Raw genomic sequence first — 19,249 nt, forward strand, 5'->3', positions numbered from 1 at the left:
TAAACCCTTCATTCTCCTCCTTCTTGATGCAAACTTATTCCTCTATTACACACCAAAGAACTGTCTCAGTAACTCACTCGGGTTTCCAAGTAATGCAAATAAGATTTATTTAGCAGATCTCAAAAACAACAGAACACACAAACTCAGTCACCGCATAAATCTAACATTCAAGTGTTTTCTTGTAAACTGTGGTTTCCACAAATACATTTTAACTTTAAGGAATATTCCACCACTCAGTAGAGTTGTGCCTTAAGATTCCCCAGAGTTAGACAAGTCAGAAAAAGCATTTTATAACCAGCCCAATATGACCTGGCAGCAGTTGGTTGTCTTAGTTTAGCATAAACAATGTAAGTGAATTCACATATATTGTAGTGTTTTTTATGTAGGTGAATGCAAGCCTTCCCTTCTATTGCTTTATGCTAAAACAACTGGTTACAAAATGTTGTTTCTGACTTTGCTAACTCTGGGCGATCTAACAAAACACACAAGTTTAGGGACAGAAGATCCCTATTAGAATATTAAAATAATAAAAATGCAGCAATAAATAAAACGTAATACTTGTGCTTTGTAACAAAGCAACACTCTGTGGAAGGTAACTTGGTGAACTTATTCACCCTGGACAGGAAATAATTGCACATAAGAAACATAAATAAGAATACATTTTAAAAAAAGTTCCAAAACAATAATTTGTGTTCAAAGTTCAAAGGAGTAGAGCCACACAACATGGGTTCATAAAGGTGGCGCCATCTGCTGGATAGGTAGCGCAATATTGGCCATATCGGCCATCTTTTTGGCCGATAGCTGATGCTGTTAATGACTCCAATATCGGCCGGCCGATATATCGGTCGGGCCCTACAGACATGGACAAAATTGTACCCTTTGGTTAATGAAAGAAAAACCCACAATGGTCACAGGAATAACTTGATTCTTGACAAAAAAAAAAAAGTAAAATTTCTATTAAATTTAACCAATGAAAGTCAGACATTGCTTTTCAACTTTGCTTCAATGGAATGATTAAAAAAAATAAACTCATGGAACAGGCCTGGACAAAATGATGGTACCTCTAATGTCATATTTTGTGCAGTCACTGCTGTCAAATGATTTCTGTACCTGTTCGTGAGACTTCTGCACCTGTCAGCAGGTATTTTGGCTCACTTTTCTAAAGCAAACTGCTCCAGTTGTCTCAGGTTTGAAGGGCGCCTTTTCCAGACGGCATGTTTCAGTTCCTTCCAGCAATGCTCAATAGGATTGAGGTCCGGGCTCATAGAAGACCACTTTAGAATAGTCCAATGTCTACTTCACCAGTTCCGGAGACCCTCTTGGTGGATCCGAAGGTCAGAGAGGTCGGATGACCTCTGGCATCGAAGGGCTGTAGAATACCGTGGCACCGACTCTTCAGTCCAGAGATGTCTCGGGTCACGACAGACGGATGGAACCGCGCATCTCTGGTGGACTCTTAAGGAGTCTCAACAATATCAGCTTGTTTTGCAGGAACTGTTTGCTGTATCAGCTTCGCAGGTGCAACAAGATTTTGACGACGTTTCAAAAGCTTTAAAGGTTAAAGAGGGTTTTGCATCAGATGGCCGGTCTGAAGCGAACTGAACTGCTGAATCACCAGAGTGATCCAGTTTTAATGTTCTCATATTATGATTTGTGTAGCCAACCAGAGGTTGACAAGTTGAGGAATTACCAAGACAACTCAGAAACACGCCTTTCTTGATACTGGATGCTCTGATCTGGGGTGAAGGACTATCATTGTGTCATGAGTTTAACTTAACCTTACTTTGCCCTTGTGTGAGTGCAAATGGTGATGACCTTGTCATCTCAACGTGCTGAAACATATATCAATCTTTCAATGTAATCATAACATAACCTTCATTTCAATCATTGAGCACAGATTAATGAAAACATTTCATTATATTATAATTATTGTAAGTAGCAATAAACAAACATTTATTTAATGATTATCTCGCTTATAAGTTTTAGAAGTTCATATTTATTTAGGAAATCATTCTTTGATTTAGCAACTGATCCGGGCTGCAAGTGTTCACTTATTTGGAGCAGCATCAGAAGCAGGGACCTGAAAAGGCTCAACGGCCTAATAAAAAAGGCCGGTTCTGTTCTGGGGACGACTGTGGAACCGCTGGAGGAGATGATGCAAAGAAGGATTCTCCAGAGAATCAAGAAAATGATGGACAACCCTGAGCATTCTCTTCACAAGACTGTCCGACAACGGAAGAGTGTCTTCAGTCAGAGGCTTCTTCAGTTTCGCTGCAACACTGACCGCTACTGGAGATCCTTCCTGCCAACAGCCATTGTAATATACAATAACTCTTTGATGACTTGATTATTATTATTATTATTATTATTATTATGATCTACTGCAGCAATCAATTTCCCTCTGGGATTAATAAAGTATTTTTGAATTGAATTGAATTGAATGAAGAATCCTGTAGGACGATAAGGGAAACTTGGACCTTGAGGAGAAAACATTTTTGTTGACAATTCGTTATCTGTGTTCAGAGCTACAGAGAGGCTCTGAGCTCCAGCTGATGGGATGAAGGCAGGCTGATTTAAAGGGAACACATTTTTGACCAGATGTTGAATGGTCAAACAGTACCTAAAACTGACCGTTGCTGGACGCTACACTGGCACACCATTGGAGAACAAAATAAATGTATCTGCTCAACTCAGTGGTATGAGTGTCTGCCCTGAGACTGGGAGATCCACAGTTAGGTCATGCCAGACTTTAAAAAATGGGACCCAGTGCCTCCTCTCTTGACAGTTGGCATTAAGGGGTTTGATTGGGGGGGTTAAACCACCAAATGGTTCCCGAGCATGGCCGTGTCTGCAGTTCATTGCTCCCCTAGGGGATAGGGGAAATGTAGAGAACACATTTCACCACACACCAGCGTGTGTGACAACTAATGGGATTTTAATGTTTAATCACCATCAATATGTGTGTGAGTTCAGACTTCCTGGCAGAGAAGTATGAACCAGGTTAGCTTCACTTGCCCACTTATAGTAGTTGTTTGTGCAAAAGAGAGGTGGGATAGGGAAATGATGCAACCTTATCAACACCACCCCGCACCACACCATAGACCCAGATCCGATGGTTGTCTTTTTCCTATAAAAAGAAAGTGAAAGACTGTGAATGTGGTCTTATTGCCATGAGAGTTTGGCAGTGTTTTCATGTCTATGAATCATCACGAGGTTTCTTTACCAAGAAAACCCAGGGAATTTCCAGCGTATCTTTTTGAACGTGCACTTCTAAAACTCAAAAATACATTCATGAAAGTCTTGGTGGAAAATCCACACAGGCTGAACCAGTTGGGTGAGCAGCTTATAGGAACGAATCAGCTGGTTTGAAGAAAATAAAAGACAGACTGGTGTCTCAGTGGCGTCAGTGTGATCGTCAGAAATGAGGTCCTAATCAGCCTGTAACAAAGCAAATTTGTTGTTTTAATCAGTTGTCACATTTAAGTAAATCACTCAGCATTCATTTTTCTACCTTTTCTAATTGACAGCACATATTTTGATTATAGTTGATGAATTTAATTTTTAAATGCCTTTCTTTAGTTGTTTTTTTTTTTTCAAATTTATCGAACATATTTATGTATGCATGGATTATTCAGACTTTCTGACAAAACCTCTTATACTTGAAAATTAAGTTAAATATTTAAACAAGAATTATTTTACACAAAAATACAGGCAAAATTAGTTCATGCTCCAGTTTAGCAGTGTAAATAGCATTGAGGATTTTTCACGGTATGTAGAAGCAATAAGAACTTGTTATATCGAGCCATTACTAGACATGTACAAGTCCATTTGGTACTTTATCTGGTAGATTTGGTGAATATTATCTAGTACTTATTTCGCCAATTAAAAACTTTGCTACAGGCAGTCTTGCATTCTCTCTAAAATGCGAGTAAAGCTAGATGGCACACACATGATTGTGCAGATACTGCTCCTTTTATTTATCTTAACCTGAAAACTATAAACCTAAAGAAACATCTTTTTCTTTTCTGAAAATTATTAAAGTTGAATTTTAGTAACACAGTCAATCTTGACACTTTTCTCGTTACTGATCAGTGAGCCTTCAATAGAATATTGTAAAGGGATGATGTCATCAGAAAACACAAGGCGTAGGTACTTACATTCTTTAACATAGAATACACTACCAATAGTTCGCCTTTTGAATTCATTAGTTTTGCTCAGATAAAGACAAAATTTATTTTGTTAGGAAATAGAATCTATTAAGAAATTGCATTATGCAGCCACACCATATAAATGGTGCATGCGTATCGGCTGTCTTCTCAAATCCCCAGTGAGTTGCGGCGGATGGCTCAGGCCCTCTGATGTGGGCTGTTTGGTCCCTGTATGACCGGCGGTGTCAGAGCTCGGTCCGCATTGCCGGCAGTAAGTCGGGCTCGTTCCCAGTGAGAGTTGGACTCCACCAAGGCTGCCCACTGATTCTGTTCAAAACCTTTATGGACAGGATTTCTAGGCGCAGCCAAGGTGTGGAGGGCATCCGTTGTTGTGGCCTGAGGATCAGGTCTCTGCTTTTTGCAGATGATGTTGTCCTGTTGGCTTCATCAGAACGGGATCTTCAGCTTTTGCTGGAGCGGTTCGCAGCCGAGTGTGAAGCAGCTGGGATGAGAATCAGCTCCTCTAAATCTGAGACCATGGTCTTGATTCGGAAAAGGGTAGAATGCCTTCTCCGGGTCAGGGATGAGGTCCTGCCTCAAGTGGAGGAGTTTTAGTATCTCGGGGTCTTGTTCACGAGTGAGGAAAAACTGGAGCGTGAGATCGATAGGCGGATTGGTGCTGCATCTGCAGTGATGCGGGCGTTGTACCGGTCTGTCATGGTGAAGAGAGAGCTGAGTCAGAAGGGCGAAGCTCTTGATTTATTGGTCTATCTATGTTCCTACCCTCACCTATGGTCATGAGCTGTTGAGGTGGCTCGGGCATCTGGTCAGGATGCCTCCTGGACACCTCCCTGATGAGGTTTTCTGGGCATGTCCAACCGGGAGGAGGCCTAAAGGTAGACCCAGGACATGGTGGAGGGACTATGTTTCTCACCTGGCCAGGGAACGCTTTGGGATTTCCTTGGAGGAGCTGGCCCAAGTGGCTGGGGAGAGGGACGTCTGGGCCTCTCGACTTAAGCTGCTGCCCCTGTGACCTGACTCCGGATAAGTGGATGAAAATGGATGGATGGATGACTGAGAACCTTCACCAGCATATTCTAGTAAAACCAATTGATAATTAATTTAAAAGCTATGCCTGATTAAATGGCACTTACCACATTAAAATTCAAATGTCGTCGTCGTCGTCTTCCTCCGCTTATCCGGGTCCGGGTCGCGGGGGCAGCATCCCAACTAGGGAGCTCCAGGCCGTCCTCTCCCCGGCCTTGTCCACCAGCTCCTCCGGCAGGACCCCAAGGCGTTCCCGGACCAGATTGGAGATGTAACTTCTCCAACGTGTCCTGGGTCGACCCGGGGGCCTTCTGCCGGCAGGACATGCCCGAAACACCTCCCCGGGGAGGCGTCCAGGAGGCATCCTGACCAGATGCCCAAACCACCTCAACTGGCTCCTTTCGATCCGGAGGAGCAGCGGTTCTACTCCGAGTCCCTCCCGAATGTCCGAGCTCCTCACCCTATCTCTAAGGCTGAGCCCGGCCACCCTACGGAGGAAACTCATTTCGGCCGCTTGTATCCGCGATCTCGTTCTTTCGGTCATTACCCAAAGCTCATGACCATAGGTGAGGATTGGGACGTAGATCGACCGGTAAATCGAGAGCCTGGCTTTCTGGCTCAGCTCCCTCTTCCCCACGACAGATCGGCTCAGCGTCCGCATCACTGCAGATGCCGAACCAATCCGCCTGTCGATCTCCCGATCCCTCCTACCCTCACTCGTGAACAAGACCCCGAGATACTTAAACTCCTCCACTTGAGGTAGGACCTCTCCCCCGACCCGGAGGTGGCAAGCCACCCTTTTCCGGTCGAGAACCATGGTCTCAGATTTGGAGGTGCTGATCCTCATCCCAGCCGCTTCACATTCGGCCGCGAACCTACCCAGCAAGAGCTGAAGGTCAGAGCTGGATGAAGCTAGGAGGACCACATCATCCGCAAAAAGCAGAGACGAGATTCTCCTGCCACCAAACTCGACACACTCCACACCACGGCTGCGTCTAGAAATTCTGTCCATAAAAGTGATGAACAGAACCGGTGACAAAGGGCAGCCCTGGCGGAGTCCAACCCTCACTGGGAACAGGTCCGACTTACTACCGGCTATGCGGACCAAACTCACGCTCCTCTGGTAAAGGGACTGAATGGCCCTTAACAGAAAGCCACCCACCCCATACTCCTGGAGCGTCCCCCACAGGGTGCCCCTGGGGACACGGTCATAAGCCTTCTCCAAATCCACAAAGCACATGTGGATTGGTTGGGCAAACTCCCATGCCCCCTCCATCACCCTTGCAAGGGTATAGAGCTGGTCCACAGTTCCACGGCCAGGACGAAAACCACATTGCTCCTCCTCTATCTGAGATTCAACTATCGATCGGACCCTCCTCTCCAGTACCTTGGCGTAGACCTTTCCAGGGAGGCTGAGGAGTGTGATCCCCCTATAGTTGGAACACACCCTCAGGTCACCCTTCTTAAAGATGGGGACCACCACCCCGGTCTGCCACTCCCTAGGAACTGCCCCCGATGACCACGCAATGTTGTAGAGACGTGTCAACCATGACAGCCCTACAACATCCATAGCCTTGAGATACCCAGGACGAACCTCATCCGCCCCCGGGGCTCCGCCGCTGTGTAGTTGTTTGACTACCTCAGCAACTTCTGCCCCCGAGATCGGACAGTCCATCCCCAGGCCTCCCAGCTCTGGTTCCTCCTCGGAATGCGCATTGGTGGGATTGAGGAGCTCCTCAAAGTATTCCTTCCACCGTCCGACTATAGCCTCAGTTGACGTCAGCAGCTCCCCATCCCCACTGTAAACAGTGTGAGCGAGTTGCTGCCTTCCTCTCCTGAGGCGCCGGACAGTTTGCCAGAACCTCTTTGGAGCCGATCGATAGTCTTTCTCCATGGCCTCACCAAACTCCTCCCACGCCCGAGATTTTGCCTCGGCAACTGCCACTGCTGCACCCCGCTTGGCTATCCGGTACCTGTCTGCTGCCTCCGGAGACCCACAGACCAGCCACGCCCTGTAGGCCTCCTTCTTCAGCCTGACGGCTCCCCGAACCTCTGGTGTCCACCAGCGGGTACGGGGGTTGCCACCACGACTGGCACCGGCCACCTTACGACCACAGCTAGCAACAGCCGCCTCGACAATCGCAGAGTGGAACAAGGCCCACTCGGACTCAATGTCCCCCACTGCTCTCGGGACGTGGTCAAAGCTCTGCCGGAGGTGGGAGTTGAAGACTGTCTTGACAGGTTCTTCTGCCAGGCGTTCCCAGCAGACCCTCACTATGCGTTTGGGTCTGCCAGGTCTACGCGGCATGTTCCCTTGCCATCTGATCCAACTCACCACCAGGTGGTGATCAGTTGACAGCTCCGCCCCTCTCTTCACTCGGGTGTCCAAAACATACGGCCGCAGGTCAGATGATACGACTACAAAATCTATCATCAACCTGTGACCTAGGCTGCCCTGGTACCAAGTGTACCGGTGGGCATCCTTATGTTCGAACATGGTGTTCGTTATGGCCAAACTGCGGCTTGCACAGAAGTCCAATAACAAAACACCGCTCGAGTTCTGATCAGGTGGGCCGTTCCTCCCAATCACACCCCTCCAGGTCAAGCTGTCATTGCCCACGTGAGCATTGAAGTCCCCCAGCAGGACAATGGAGTCCCCTGATGGAGCACTATCTAGCACTCGTCCCAGGGACTCCAAAAAGGGTGGGTACTCTGAACTGATATTTGGCCCATAAGCACAAACAACAGTCAGGACCCGTTCCCCGACCCGAAGGCGCAAGGAAGCTACCCTCTTGTCCCCCGGGGTAAACCCCAACACACAGGCAGAGAGTCTCGGGGCTAACAAAAAGCCAACCCCAGCCCTCCGCCTCTCACCCGGATCAACTCCAGCAAAGTAGAGTGTCCAACCCCTCTCCAGGTCTCGGGTTCCAGAGCCAATGCAATGTGTCGAGGTGAGTCCGACTATATCTAGCCGGTACCGCTCAACCTCTGCCACAAGCTCCGGCTCCTTCCCCGCCAGCGAGGTGACGTTCCATGTCCCAAAAACTAGTTTTCTTGTCCGGGGATTGGACCGCCAAGGCTCCCGCCTTGGTCTGCCACCCGATTCACATTGCACCGGACCCTTCATGTTCCTCCTGCAGGTGGTGGGTCCACAGTTGGACGAGCCCATGTATCCGGTTCGGGCTGGGCCCGGCCGGGCCCCATGGGCGAAAGCCCGGCCACCAGGCGCTCGCTCACGGGCCCCAACCCCAGGCCTGGCTCCAGGGTGGGACCCCGGTAACCCTCCGGGCCGGGTACTCCGACTCTTCGTTTTCACCGCCATGAAAGATCCTTCGAACCGTTCTTTGTCTCACCCTTCACCTAAGACCAATTTGTCATGGGAGACCCTACCAGGGGCACTAAGTGCCCCAGACAACATAGCTCCTAGGATCATTAGGGCACTCAAACTCCTCCACCACGATAAGGTGACGGTTCAAGGAGGATTCTTCAAATGGATTCTTCAAAATAGCAAGTCTCATTTTTTTTCTGAAATCGGTGCACTTATATGCATCACAAAACAGTCTAGTTGGTAAGATCATTGGTTTATTGTTACAAAAATTTACAAAAGCAGGTAATTGGGAATGCGAAAATGTCTGCTTTATTTTATACAAAGATTAATATGTTCTCTAATACTGTCTACTTCATGTAAATTACAAAACATTTTTTGAAATACTTTTGAAATGACCTTTTCACTGATCATGGTAAAATGACATGAGGAAAAACTGAGAAGTCAATAACTTTTGTTTTCAGACGTTTTAATCTACTAGCCTAGTAATCTAGATGTAGCAGCAGCAAAATAATTAGCTCTGCATGTTCTTCTAGCTTCTTTCCATTAGCTCGGCTCAGTGTAGGCCGACCCAATCACAGCCCTTTATTGCCGCTTACACATTAGGGTCAGTACTGTTGGGGGAGGATCGTGTCCGTTCAGTCTCGTACAGGCAGTGTAGTGTTCACGTGCAATTCTGAAGGACTTCTCAGAAATGCGTCCAAGAGCCCGTGGGCAGCGTTTAAGATGCATGGGGAAGTCCGTGGTGTCTCCATAAAATGATAAACAAAGGTGGGCATAGAGACTCTGAACCACATTATTTTATTAATTTGCTGTGTGTGTCCTCATAAAACTCTTGTTCTCTGCTGCTGTGGGCCACACACACTCTGCTTTCTCCTCCCACTGAGCAGCTGTCTGCCGGCTCGCTGGGGCAAGAGCTCCGTGCAATTTGCTGCTCTGAGCGAGGACAGGGCCACACACACACACACACACACACACACACACAGCTCTCTCTCTTTTCCCATTCCCACTGAGCTGCAGCTCCTTGCTACAGACAGAGAAGTTGACTTAACAGCATCAAGCATGAAAATTTGCGCATGTGGGAACCTCCCACTGACTGATTCTACTTGCCAATTGGAGTTGGTAAGCATAATTTCAGCCAGCCAATCAGTCTGTAGTGTCACTTTGGTCACAGTCAGACCTCTGGGGAAGACGTCTGAAAAAAGTCACCTCAGAACGGAAAACTCATATGTGACCCATGTGTGAAATCAAATTCTGGTCCTGTACCCGACTGTACTGACCCTAATGTGTAAGCGCCATGTGTTTGTAGTTAGACATTGTGTGGGCTTGGCACTATTATGGCAGAGATTTTTATTTTTTTTTACAATGACAGCAGAGTTGCAACAGAGCCAAATAACGATTGGATCAGCTCAGGAATGGTGCTTGTTTGAAATTACTTTGGCGTCATCTTTGATCTGTTTAGACTTGGACTTTTCTTTGAGACGTGAGCAGATATAAGTACTTCTTTGACGGTGTATTGCAGACTGCCCCTTAGGCTGCTTTTTGTAGTGATAAATACATCATGTTGTTTGTTGCTCTGATTGATCCTAGCCTGGGTGCAAAAACTGTTAGGAAGATAACCGTAGATTTCATCCTTACAACTAAGCTCTGTCTATGGGTCGTGGCCAGACTACATATTTACATATAAAGCATGACTTAACAAGCTATCTACACTGATAAAATATGAAAGAAAATAATAAAAGTTTAGTGCAGTAGAACAAGACTGCTCAAACTTGCAGGAGAATTTTGACAATCCAGTTTACTCTGCATTTGGAGAATATCGTCCACACCTGAACCCTGTCAGATGGGCATCACATGTTACGGTGTAAGTGAAATAAAGAACTCCTTTACGTAGCTGACAGCTTAAAGAATGGGTCCCCTTCTCTGGATAAACAACACAAATCCCTGCTACATCATTATAAAGCACATCCCTGTCCCAGACTTCCAGCCTCAGGTCCTGACCCATCTCCACTGAACCAAAATCATACGTAGCGTTCCATACTGGGTCATTGTTGTCCATCACTGTTTCAGTCTCTTCGTAAATGCCGCCATAGAAGATCTTAACGTACGCGTCTGTTTTTGTGAAGGTGTCGGCCCTCAGCCCTGCTGCTCTGTGCATTTCCAGCCTCAGAGTTCCTCTGCTGGCTCTCAAAGGGCAGCAGTTGTGATCCACGTTGGGAGTCGGGGAGCAATTCTTCACACCGTGCTGTTCTTCCAACTGGTTCTCTTTGATGTAATCGGTGACCATGCTTCTCAGGTTAGCACTGATTTCTGTGTCCTCCACCAGATGGTGCAGTGGGAAGATGGCATAAGAAACCACGTCTGGGTTGTCGTGGAGGCTGTTTATCCAGCTGTGGTATGCTTCGGATGGATCTCGCTGGTAGAGGATGTCAGGGAAATACTTCTCCCCTCCAATGACCTCAATCTTATGTGTCATGAAGCCCTGGTAGAACCCCATGCTAAGATTCCCCTTCAGGAGGTTGTCACACTTGTTGGAGAAGGATGCATTGGCGGGGAGAAAACCCAGAGCCATGCGGAGTTCAAGATTCAGGCAGTTTTTGATTTCAGACTCTGAGAACCCCTTCAGAGTGGCCAAGCATGTCCTGAAGGCGGTGATTCGCCTCACTTTACCTCCAAGCTGGACCTAAAAAACAAAAGTAGCTCAGCAAAGATTTACGGCATCTTAAACGTTTTCAGCAGCAGGTCTTATAAGCTGCAACAGAAACTTGTGTGTATCCAGCTAGTTTCTCTGACCTGATGTATATAGTGTGTCCCGTAGGTGTCTATGAGCCGTCTGTACAGGGCTTTGTTCTGGACTGTGTCTAAACTCTGCGGGAGTCTCTTCAGATGCTTGGTGAACTCTGCACTCAGCTGGGGGTGGTCGGCCAGCCTGTAGCTACAAAAGCAAACACCACGGTTGCATAGCCTGGATTTTATTTGCAACAAAGACGGTTATTTCCTTAATGGAAAGATGTTGCAAAGTTTGCAAGCATGTAGACTTATTGTGATAACACATTCAGTGTTGATTTTGTTCTCTTCCTTTAAATCTTTGACCGAGTGATCTAGACCAAATTCTTGCTTTGCAAAGTTTAAATAATATAATTATTTACCGTATTTTCCGGACTATAAGCCGCTACTTTTTCCCACACTTTGAACCATGCGGCTTATAATGAGGTGCGGCTTTGGTAACCAGAACGGATGGATGCTGGAAAGTCTAATGAAGGAATGGTTAAAGGAGTGCTACGGAAAGCGCCCAGGAGGATTTTTTTTCACAGTAAAACGGCGCTGCTTGTTTTCCCAGCTTCACCCCGGGATGATGACAGCAACACAGAGAGCGACACTGACATCGCCACAGAAAAGGTATGTGACGAAGCTCTTCTGAGGCTGTTAATCTCCGACACTGAAGAAGATGACTTCAGTGGTTTCAGTGCGCAGGAGGACGATGAATAAACTAATCAATAACTTTTCTGTTTTGTTTGATACCGATCCGTTCAGTTACATTCAGTTAAACTACGTTTTCAATTCAGTAGATATCTGCGGCTTTTAGCCCGGTACGGCTTATATTGAGCTCCGGGAGTTGACGTCACTTCTCCCGGCATGCAACAGTTCAAATTGAAACGGCGCCATCTTGGCAGGCAGAAGCCCGCAGCTGGACTATTTGTTATTGTCAGAAAACTCAATCAAACGGTAAATATGGTAGATTCCTGTTGTGTCCCACGATGCCAGAGCAGACACGGACAACATAAGGAATGAGCCATCTACAGGATTCCCCAAGATCCGGAGCGCCGCAAACGTGTGATCATTGTAATAAAACACGCTAGTGACCGGGCTGAAATGAAACTGTGGGACCCCGAGAGTAAAGGTTTTCGCTTATGCAGCGACCGCTTCATATCAGGTACTTAAACCAACGTTTCCTCAACTGTATATGGTATTTATTTTAAATGCTTTTATTACGATTCTTAGTGGGCTTCCTAAACTTATTTTGGCGTGGCTTTTTCTGTCTTGTTACTCATAGCAACAAGTAAACGTCACGTAACACGTTGCCTCGTGATTTCTGCGTGCTGCCGTTTACGTGTTTTATGATGACAGCAATTAACCGACTAAGCTGTATTTAATTTTAAGCAATGGTTGATCAATTGTCAGATCACACATAAAAAGCACTTTGGATTGCTATTATCTGTTTCACCGAGACAGATCTCAGACAGATCCTGAGACGCTCCAGCTTGGCATATTTATTTTATTCACGGAAAAAAAATCAGACTAGTGATTTCTCTTGGCGTTCAGTTTATACATTCAAACAGCACAGCACTCTATTTAAACTACTTACATGTAAATCTATGTTATTTGTCCATCCATCCATTTTCATCCGCTTATCCGGAGTCGGGTTGCGGGGGCAGTAGCCTAAGTCGAGAGGCCCAGACTTCCCTCCCCCCAGCCACTTAGGCCAGCTCCTCCGGGGGAATCCCAAGGGGTTCCCTGGCCGGGTCCGCTCCGACAGCTTCTGGTGTTTAAAAAAGTATCCCAGGGGCACGGTAAGGGTCGGAGATGTTCAGTCTATTTAGTTTCTGACTATATAAAACGATTCCTTCGGTTTTAATGTGTGAGGTAAACTCCGACGAAGTAAAATCCAAGCCGATTCCGTTCATTTTGTTTACCTTTGTTGCCTGCCAACATGGCGTCTACTATCTGAGAGTCACGTGATGTCCGGAGCTCTATAGTCCAGAAATTACGGTAGTCTGCTTTGCCAAGCTAAAAATAATCTTTGTTCTTGCAGCAATGTTTCTTTGTCTTTCTACATCTTTTTGTTGCCTTTCAAGGTAATTTCTTTAAAATGTTGTGCAATCTTTGTCCTGTATTTTATACTTTTTTGCACAGAAGGACCCCATGCATCCAACAATTTACCTGTAGTAGGAGCAGCTAATTTCATGAATGGCAAATGTAGCTTTGTCCACACTGTGCTGTGAGCGAGCAAACTTTGCCAAATCTGAGCGGCTTCCTCCAAGCACTGCCTGGCCGATCATGGAGAGGCTCAACCCCAAACCCCAGTTGTTGTTAACCAGTGAGTTGGAGCTGCGCAGCAGGGAGTCCACAGAGTGGTGGAGCGCACTGGAAAGCTGCTTACTGCAGCGGCTGAAGGGGCGCCAGTCAAGCACTGCGGCGGGGAGCCTCTGAATCTGAGGGGAGAAGAACAGCAATATTTAAGACAAGTACAGAGCAGCAGGATGGAATTATGGGAAATGAAGGGTTTGGAACTGGAGTGTAAACTGCATTGCATGAGGAGTGAAATGATAGATTCAAGCAGCAGGTTATACAGTTTTCACCTGTCCATTCTGGAATCTGTTTGGACACAGTGTGCAGGTGTGGTTGTCATCCAGATGAGCTTTGACGTTAATGACATACGCTCCAGTTCGACGCAGTCGCACTATATCAAACCCCTCCCCAGCCAAGTTGTGGCCTGGAACAAAAGGAGCCTTCTCACACTCTGGTCCGGTGCCAAGCCGACAGCCCAGGACCCTGTGGACCTCCAGTATTACTGGAAACATCAGTGTAAACAAGACAAAATTCCTCCATGGTGATCCTGCTGCTTCCATGGTTACCTGAATGAGTCAAAGCATTCAGGGTGAAAAAGAAACTCTTTCTCGCAAATAATTTAAATTCAAATGTGCAAGACTTTAATAATGGATGAGCTTATTTTGTTTTAAAACGGGTTTGCAGCTAAAAACATGCAGAAGAGACGCAACACCAGAGCAAATGCACTCTTACCTCTTACTGACCTATTTTTTATTTTGTCCACCAGATTTTCTCTCAGCAATCTTTCAAGCAGATGCTTTCTTTTCACATCCGTCTAATTGTCCATAGTCTTCCTCTTTACATTCCGCATCGACTGTAAAATGATGTAGGTGCAAAGTGACTGAAGCCTTGATGGAAATTAATTAATGGCTGAGGAGAGGTTTGGTTTTGCAGGCTGTGATGAAAGCCTGCTGGTTGCTCTCTTTGGTTTTTGTCCTCCGCCTTTAGAAGAGGAGGGAGTTTCCCTGTTTTGAGTCTTTGTCTGCGCAGTCCTCTCGCCCTTCCCTCTTTTATCTCCTTTTCCCCACGGCTTTGTAAATTTTCTCTGCACGAGTGGCTTTGTTTTAATGCTCAAGACCTAGTTCTGTAAATCCTACTCAGCACTGTACTTGATTTGTTTTTGCACGTGAGTGTGTGGGGGAGGGACGTTTTTGTGTAGGAGGTAAACACAGATCTGAGCTAGTTATTTTTTTTATGAGAGGTGTGTGTGTCTCTGTGTGCAGATGCCTGTGTGTGTACCGCATGGAGTTAAATGTGTCTGAGTTTATGTGAGTTTGTGTAACATCTGAGCTAGTCACGTTGAGTCCTGATGGGCTTTCATAAAATATATTAGGTCAGCTCTGACCATGTCTATTTATGGGTGTGTGTGTGTGTGTGTGTTAGTGGTGTGCACGTGCGTGTGTGTGTGGTTTTCCGGCTGAAGAAAAGTGCTTATCTGCTCTGTGTGCAAAAGGTTTATTTTAGCCACAGACAGACGTGTAGCTCCTTCTTGTTCTTATATTCAGAGAAACAATACATTTTTTAAGTGGTGTGATAGAAAGTTTGTGCTCAATGTTATAAGTTTCATTCATCTCTTGCTTCTTGCTCTTCTGTCATTTATTTCAGCAGAATCCATAACATACTTTTCATATTGTTACGTTTTCCTCATTTTACCAATTTCCAGACTGCAGTGTCATGTTTGGTCTACTCCAGTGGTACTCAACCTTTTTTCACTGATGTACCCCCGTGAAATATTTTTTTCAGCCAAGTACCCCTAATCAGAGCAAAAACATTTTTGGATGTAAAAAACAAAAGACCTTAAATAGAGCACGGTGCCTTCAGTGACTGATTTATTAAACTTTGAAACTGATCAACAAGTACAAAATTCAACCATTTGAAAAAAAAACTATTTTGAATATTTTAAATGTTAATACTCCATAACTAAATGTATTGGAAATATTTTTCATCACTAAAATGTGATTCTAATTAATTAATTGAAAACAGTCACCATAAAACTATTTAAAACCATAAGATTGCCCATTGAAAAATCCATAAATGTGCAAAACACTGCCCATTTTTTGTAGTATCTCTTGAACTATTTGGAAAAATATATATATAACTAGAAACATTTTTAAAAATATATCAAATACAGGCCAAAGAAATGATTAAGCTAATTATAATTAAAGACTTGTGCTCATAAAAACATATCAACATAAAGTGTTCTCTTTTGGGATCATAGTATATCTGTTCTCTTAAAGAAATCATCAACGTCATTTTAAATAACAACAATTGCTAAAAACAAATGTAAATCTCAAAATATATTTTTAAAAATCAAAAAGAAGACTGAAATCTTAACATTACGGCACTGAACGGAGTGTTTTTACAGACTTTTTAGTGAGACACTTGGGCTTGTGCTTCACTGAGGATCTTTTTCTTCCTTGGTGGCAGGGAGGCAACTGCTGAGATCAAGCTCTTTTTTAGACACAGTCTGCTTCTCTGATCAGTGTCGTTAGCTAATTTCTCCCCACCATGGACGTAATTTGGGAGGGGGGGGGGGGGGCATGTCCCCCCCAACTTTTTCCAAAGTCAAGTTTTGACCCCTGCACTTTTTACCATCCAAAACAATATTACGCTTTATTAAATTGACACTGGTTGAGCTCTAGGACCAAGCGGAAAACAACTGTTTGTGTTGAAGCCTGTTTCCCATTAGAGCATACTGTAAAGACCCCCCCCCCTCCCCCTCCCTCCCAAGTGAAAATTACATCCATGCTCAACCCACTTTCACATTCTTCTTTGTTGTTGTTGTTTTTTTTCCCCCTTCAAAGTCCAACAAGGACATTAGATATAGTTTGGGCTAGCGTCGTATGGAGTGTGGAGTGTTTGGCATCTATTCTGCACTATCCATCGGGGAATCTCCCGGTGGGGCACTCCCCACTAATTGAGAACCACTGCATTAGAGTATCTGAACATTATCCTGTACTTGGACACCATTTTCACTATTGATGCATGTGTCCTCACCTTGTAGGACACCTTTAAGTAAAAAACAAAACTACTAAACTAACTAAAAAACTCAAAAATGTTGTAATGTTTTCATAATAAAGTAATATACATTTTTACTACAATGCTCTTATCCCAGCAAGGTTGTTGGTTCCAATCCCAGCTTCAGCCTTTCTGTGTGGCGTTTATATTTACTCCCCAGTGGGTTTTTCCCAGGATCTTTAATTTCTTCCTACAGGCCAAAAACATTATGGCATTGTTTGTGTCCATGTGACCTGCTGAATATGTCCAGGGTGTCCTCCGCTTCTCGCCCGAAGATGGCTGAAGTACCAGCTTCCTGCCACCCTACTCGGTAATACTCTTTCAAAGGATTGATTATCTTTATCCATACTGCCCAAAATGTTCTTAAAGGACTAATGAAATGAATGATTTGTAATCTAACTGATTATATATCAAATAAAAGCTAAGTTAAATTAAAAAGTAAAACAACACTTTAATTCTGTTATACAGTGTAGTTTCAGTGATACGTGGTTAAAAGTTTTATTTTCAAAGTGACATTGGCTAAGTAAAGGAACTGCACAGAATAATAGGTTATTATTTTATCCACTGAAATTTACATGAAAAATATATAAATCTCCCATTAATACGCAGCTTATCTATCTATTTAAAATCATGCACATTTTTTAATTCACATAATAGGAAAGCTCTGCAAGAATCTGTCCAAAGCCTTGTAGAAGAAAAAAAGGTCTTTTCTATAGCGTCTCTCAAGATAAAAATCACGAGGCACTTCACAAAAAAATTAAAATATAAAAAAGAATTTAGAAAATGATTAAAAAATATATTTTGAATGAGCTAAAATTAAACAATTGTGATTGCAATTGTAAAGAAAGAGAGAGAGAGTGAACAGGAAAGAGGGAAATCTGTGGATCCTGAGGAAGGTGGAATAGGTGGGGAGAGCAGAACAAGGAGAGGATGATGAAGGTCACACCAAAACCAGCTTGAACAGGTGAGTTTTCAGCTGCTTTTTAAAGGAGACCACTGAGTCCACTGATCTCAGGCTCAGGGGGAGAGAGTTCCAGAGTCTGGGGGCCACAGCAGCAAATGATCTGTCACCTTTGGTCTTTAGCCTGTTGCTGCACAACCAGTAGGCTTTGATCACTGGACCTCAGGGACCTGCTGGGGGTGTAGGGACTAAGAAAATCACCAATGTACGATGGTGCTTGTCCATGTAAGGCCCTATAGACCAGAACCAGGATCTTGAAATGAACCCTGAAGTTGACTGGCAGCCAGTGAAGCTGGAGGAGAAGCAGGGCGATGTTGGTGTGTTTGGACTACCATAACATAAAAACACATTCAAAGCATCCTAGAAAAGATTTCAATGTCCTCAAGTTTATGTGAAGACCTCTCTTTAACAACCCATGAACATAAAAGCTGCATAACAAAAGGCTGTGCTTCTTTAAGGGATTCACCCTGTGTGGTGATCTTGTCAGCTGTGAAATGAGATAGTTCATGTTCCTGTTTGGTTGTCAAAATCTAAAATCTTCCTTGCTTCAAATGTTGAATGAAACATGCTTGTTCTTTTATTTAAATATTACATCTGGTTCAAGATTATTGTTTTGGTGCAATATTGTTATGGTTAGTGAGATGAATGAGTACAATATATGTAACAACTTATTTCATTAATATTAACGTTTAGCCCCAATGGCAACTATTGTTGCCAAAGGGTATCACTGTCATTTTTGACTCACAATAAAATATTCCAGTGTTACTAATCCAACATTTTCCACTTATTTGCTAGTAAACAACTTAGACAAAAGTTTTGTTTAAAAAAATGTTTCCAAGTGCTTCCTAGCATATGACATCGTCTGCTTCCTGCTCCTTCCCGCTGAAGACATAGTGACTGCAAATCATTCTGGAAACAGGTAATTTTTAGAAATTTCTGATGAACTGCTCAAAACATATTTGTAATAATTTGCTCATTCAAGTCTCTAGAGTAACCCTCCATCCAAAAATTATACCAAAGATAAATACTTTTTCTTAATAGGCTTATTTCTGTGAGTGGCAACAATAGTTGCCAGTGGGCACAAAGCATGTCGCTAACTAAAAGAAACACACTCTGCAGGATCGCTCATAATTTACTTATTTAAAATATTAGAATGATGTACAATGGCTGATTTTAGTCCTCTTAGAATACTTTTCCAAGCTAAATAACTTCACAGGTATTCAAGGCCTGTGTGTATAGGATTTTTACACGTTACCATACATCATTTTCTTGCTAGCAAACATTAGCTTGTGCCTCACAGTGTAATGTTAGCTAGCTAGTAAAAAAAGCTAGTGAAGATGTTGATGTGCAGCTAGGGGTGCACTTTTCTTTGCACACAAGAGCTTACATAACCAGTACACACACCTATGCACCCCCCCATGGTTGTTGAAGAGAGTGTGTTTATTAAAGGACAGACTTTGTGGGATTCCCCAGAACCTGAGTGGCTGTGACTTATTCACTGTCCGGTTCTGCACACCTCTGCTTGGAGATATTATTTAAAAAAACGTCTGTTTTTAAGCAGTTCCACATTCAATTTTTAATATGAAAGTACTCCTCAGAAGAGCTTAGACACAGCTTTTGCCTTTGTAATGACCAAACAAA

At 44.2% G+C, this 19,249-nt stretch overlaps 1 protein-coding gene across 2 annotated transcripts; it reads right to left on the minus strand.

Annotated features, from left to right (window-relative positions):
• Nucleotides 1–8,764: 8,764 nt before the first annotated feature.
• Nucleotides 8,765–15,425, minus strand: LOC107394063 (perforin-1). Of its 2 annotated transcripts, none has more exons than XM_054735469.2 (5): nucleotides 14,334–15,425; nucleotides 13,881–14,156; nucleotides 13,462–13,733; nucleotides 11,314–11,455; nucleotides 8,765–11,203 (listed from the first exon to the last, which is right to left on the minus strand). In XM_054735469.2, exons 2-5 carry the CDS (start codon nucleotides 14,148–14,150, stop codon nucleotides 10,319–10,321), a joined length of 1,569 nt encoding a protein of 522 aa, XP_054591444.1. In that variant the 5' UTR covers nucleotides 14,151–14,156; nucleotides 14,334–15,425; the 3' UTR covers nucleotides 8,765–10,318. The 2 variants fall into 2 exon arrangements, with proteins under 2 accessions (XP_054591444.1, XP_054591443.1); XM_054735468.2 differs by having other exon boundaries at nucleotides 14,323–15,424.
• Between the last annotated feature and the right edge of the window lie 3,824 nt (nucleotides 15,426–19,249).

Source organism: Nothobranchius furzeri, chromosome 17 (assembly GCF_043380555.1).
Source record: "Nothobranchius furzeri strain GRZ-AD chromosome 17, NfurGRZ-RIMD1, whole genome shotgun sequence".
NCBI classification, from domain to species: Eukaryota; Metazoa; Chordata; class Actinopteri; order Cyprinodontiformes; family Nothobranchiidae; genus Nothobranchius; species Nothobranchius furzeri.

Bases quoted from the DNA above. Each gene is read 5' to 3' on its own strand.
- LOC107394063 (XM_054735469.2), bottom strand. From the start codon at position 14,150: ATGGAAGCAGCAGGATCACCATGGAGGAATTTTGTCTTGTTTACACTG. The intron at 13,734-13,880 runs GTGAAAACTGTA...TTCTCCCCTCAG, and splicing joins ACAGATTCCAGAATGGACAG to ATTCAGAGGCTCCCCGCCGC. The intron at 11,204-11,313 runs GTCAGAGAAACT...TTTGTTTTTTAG, and splicing joins GGACACACTATATACATCAG to GTCCAGCTTGGAGGTAAAGT.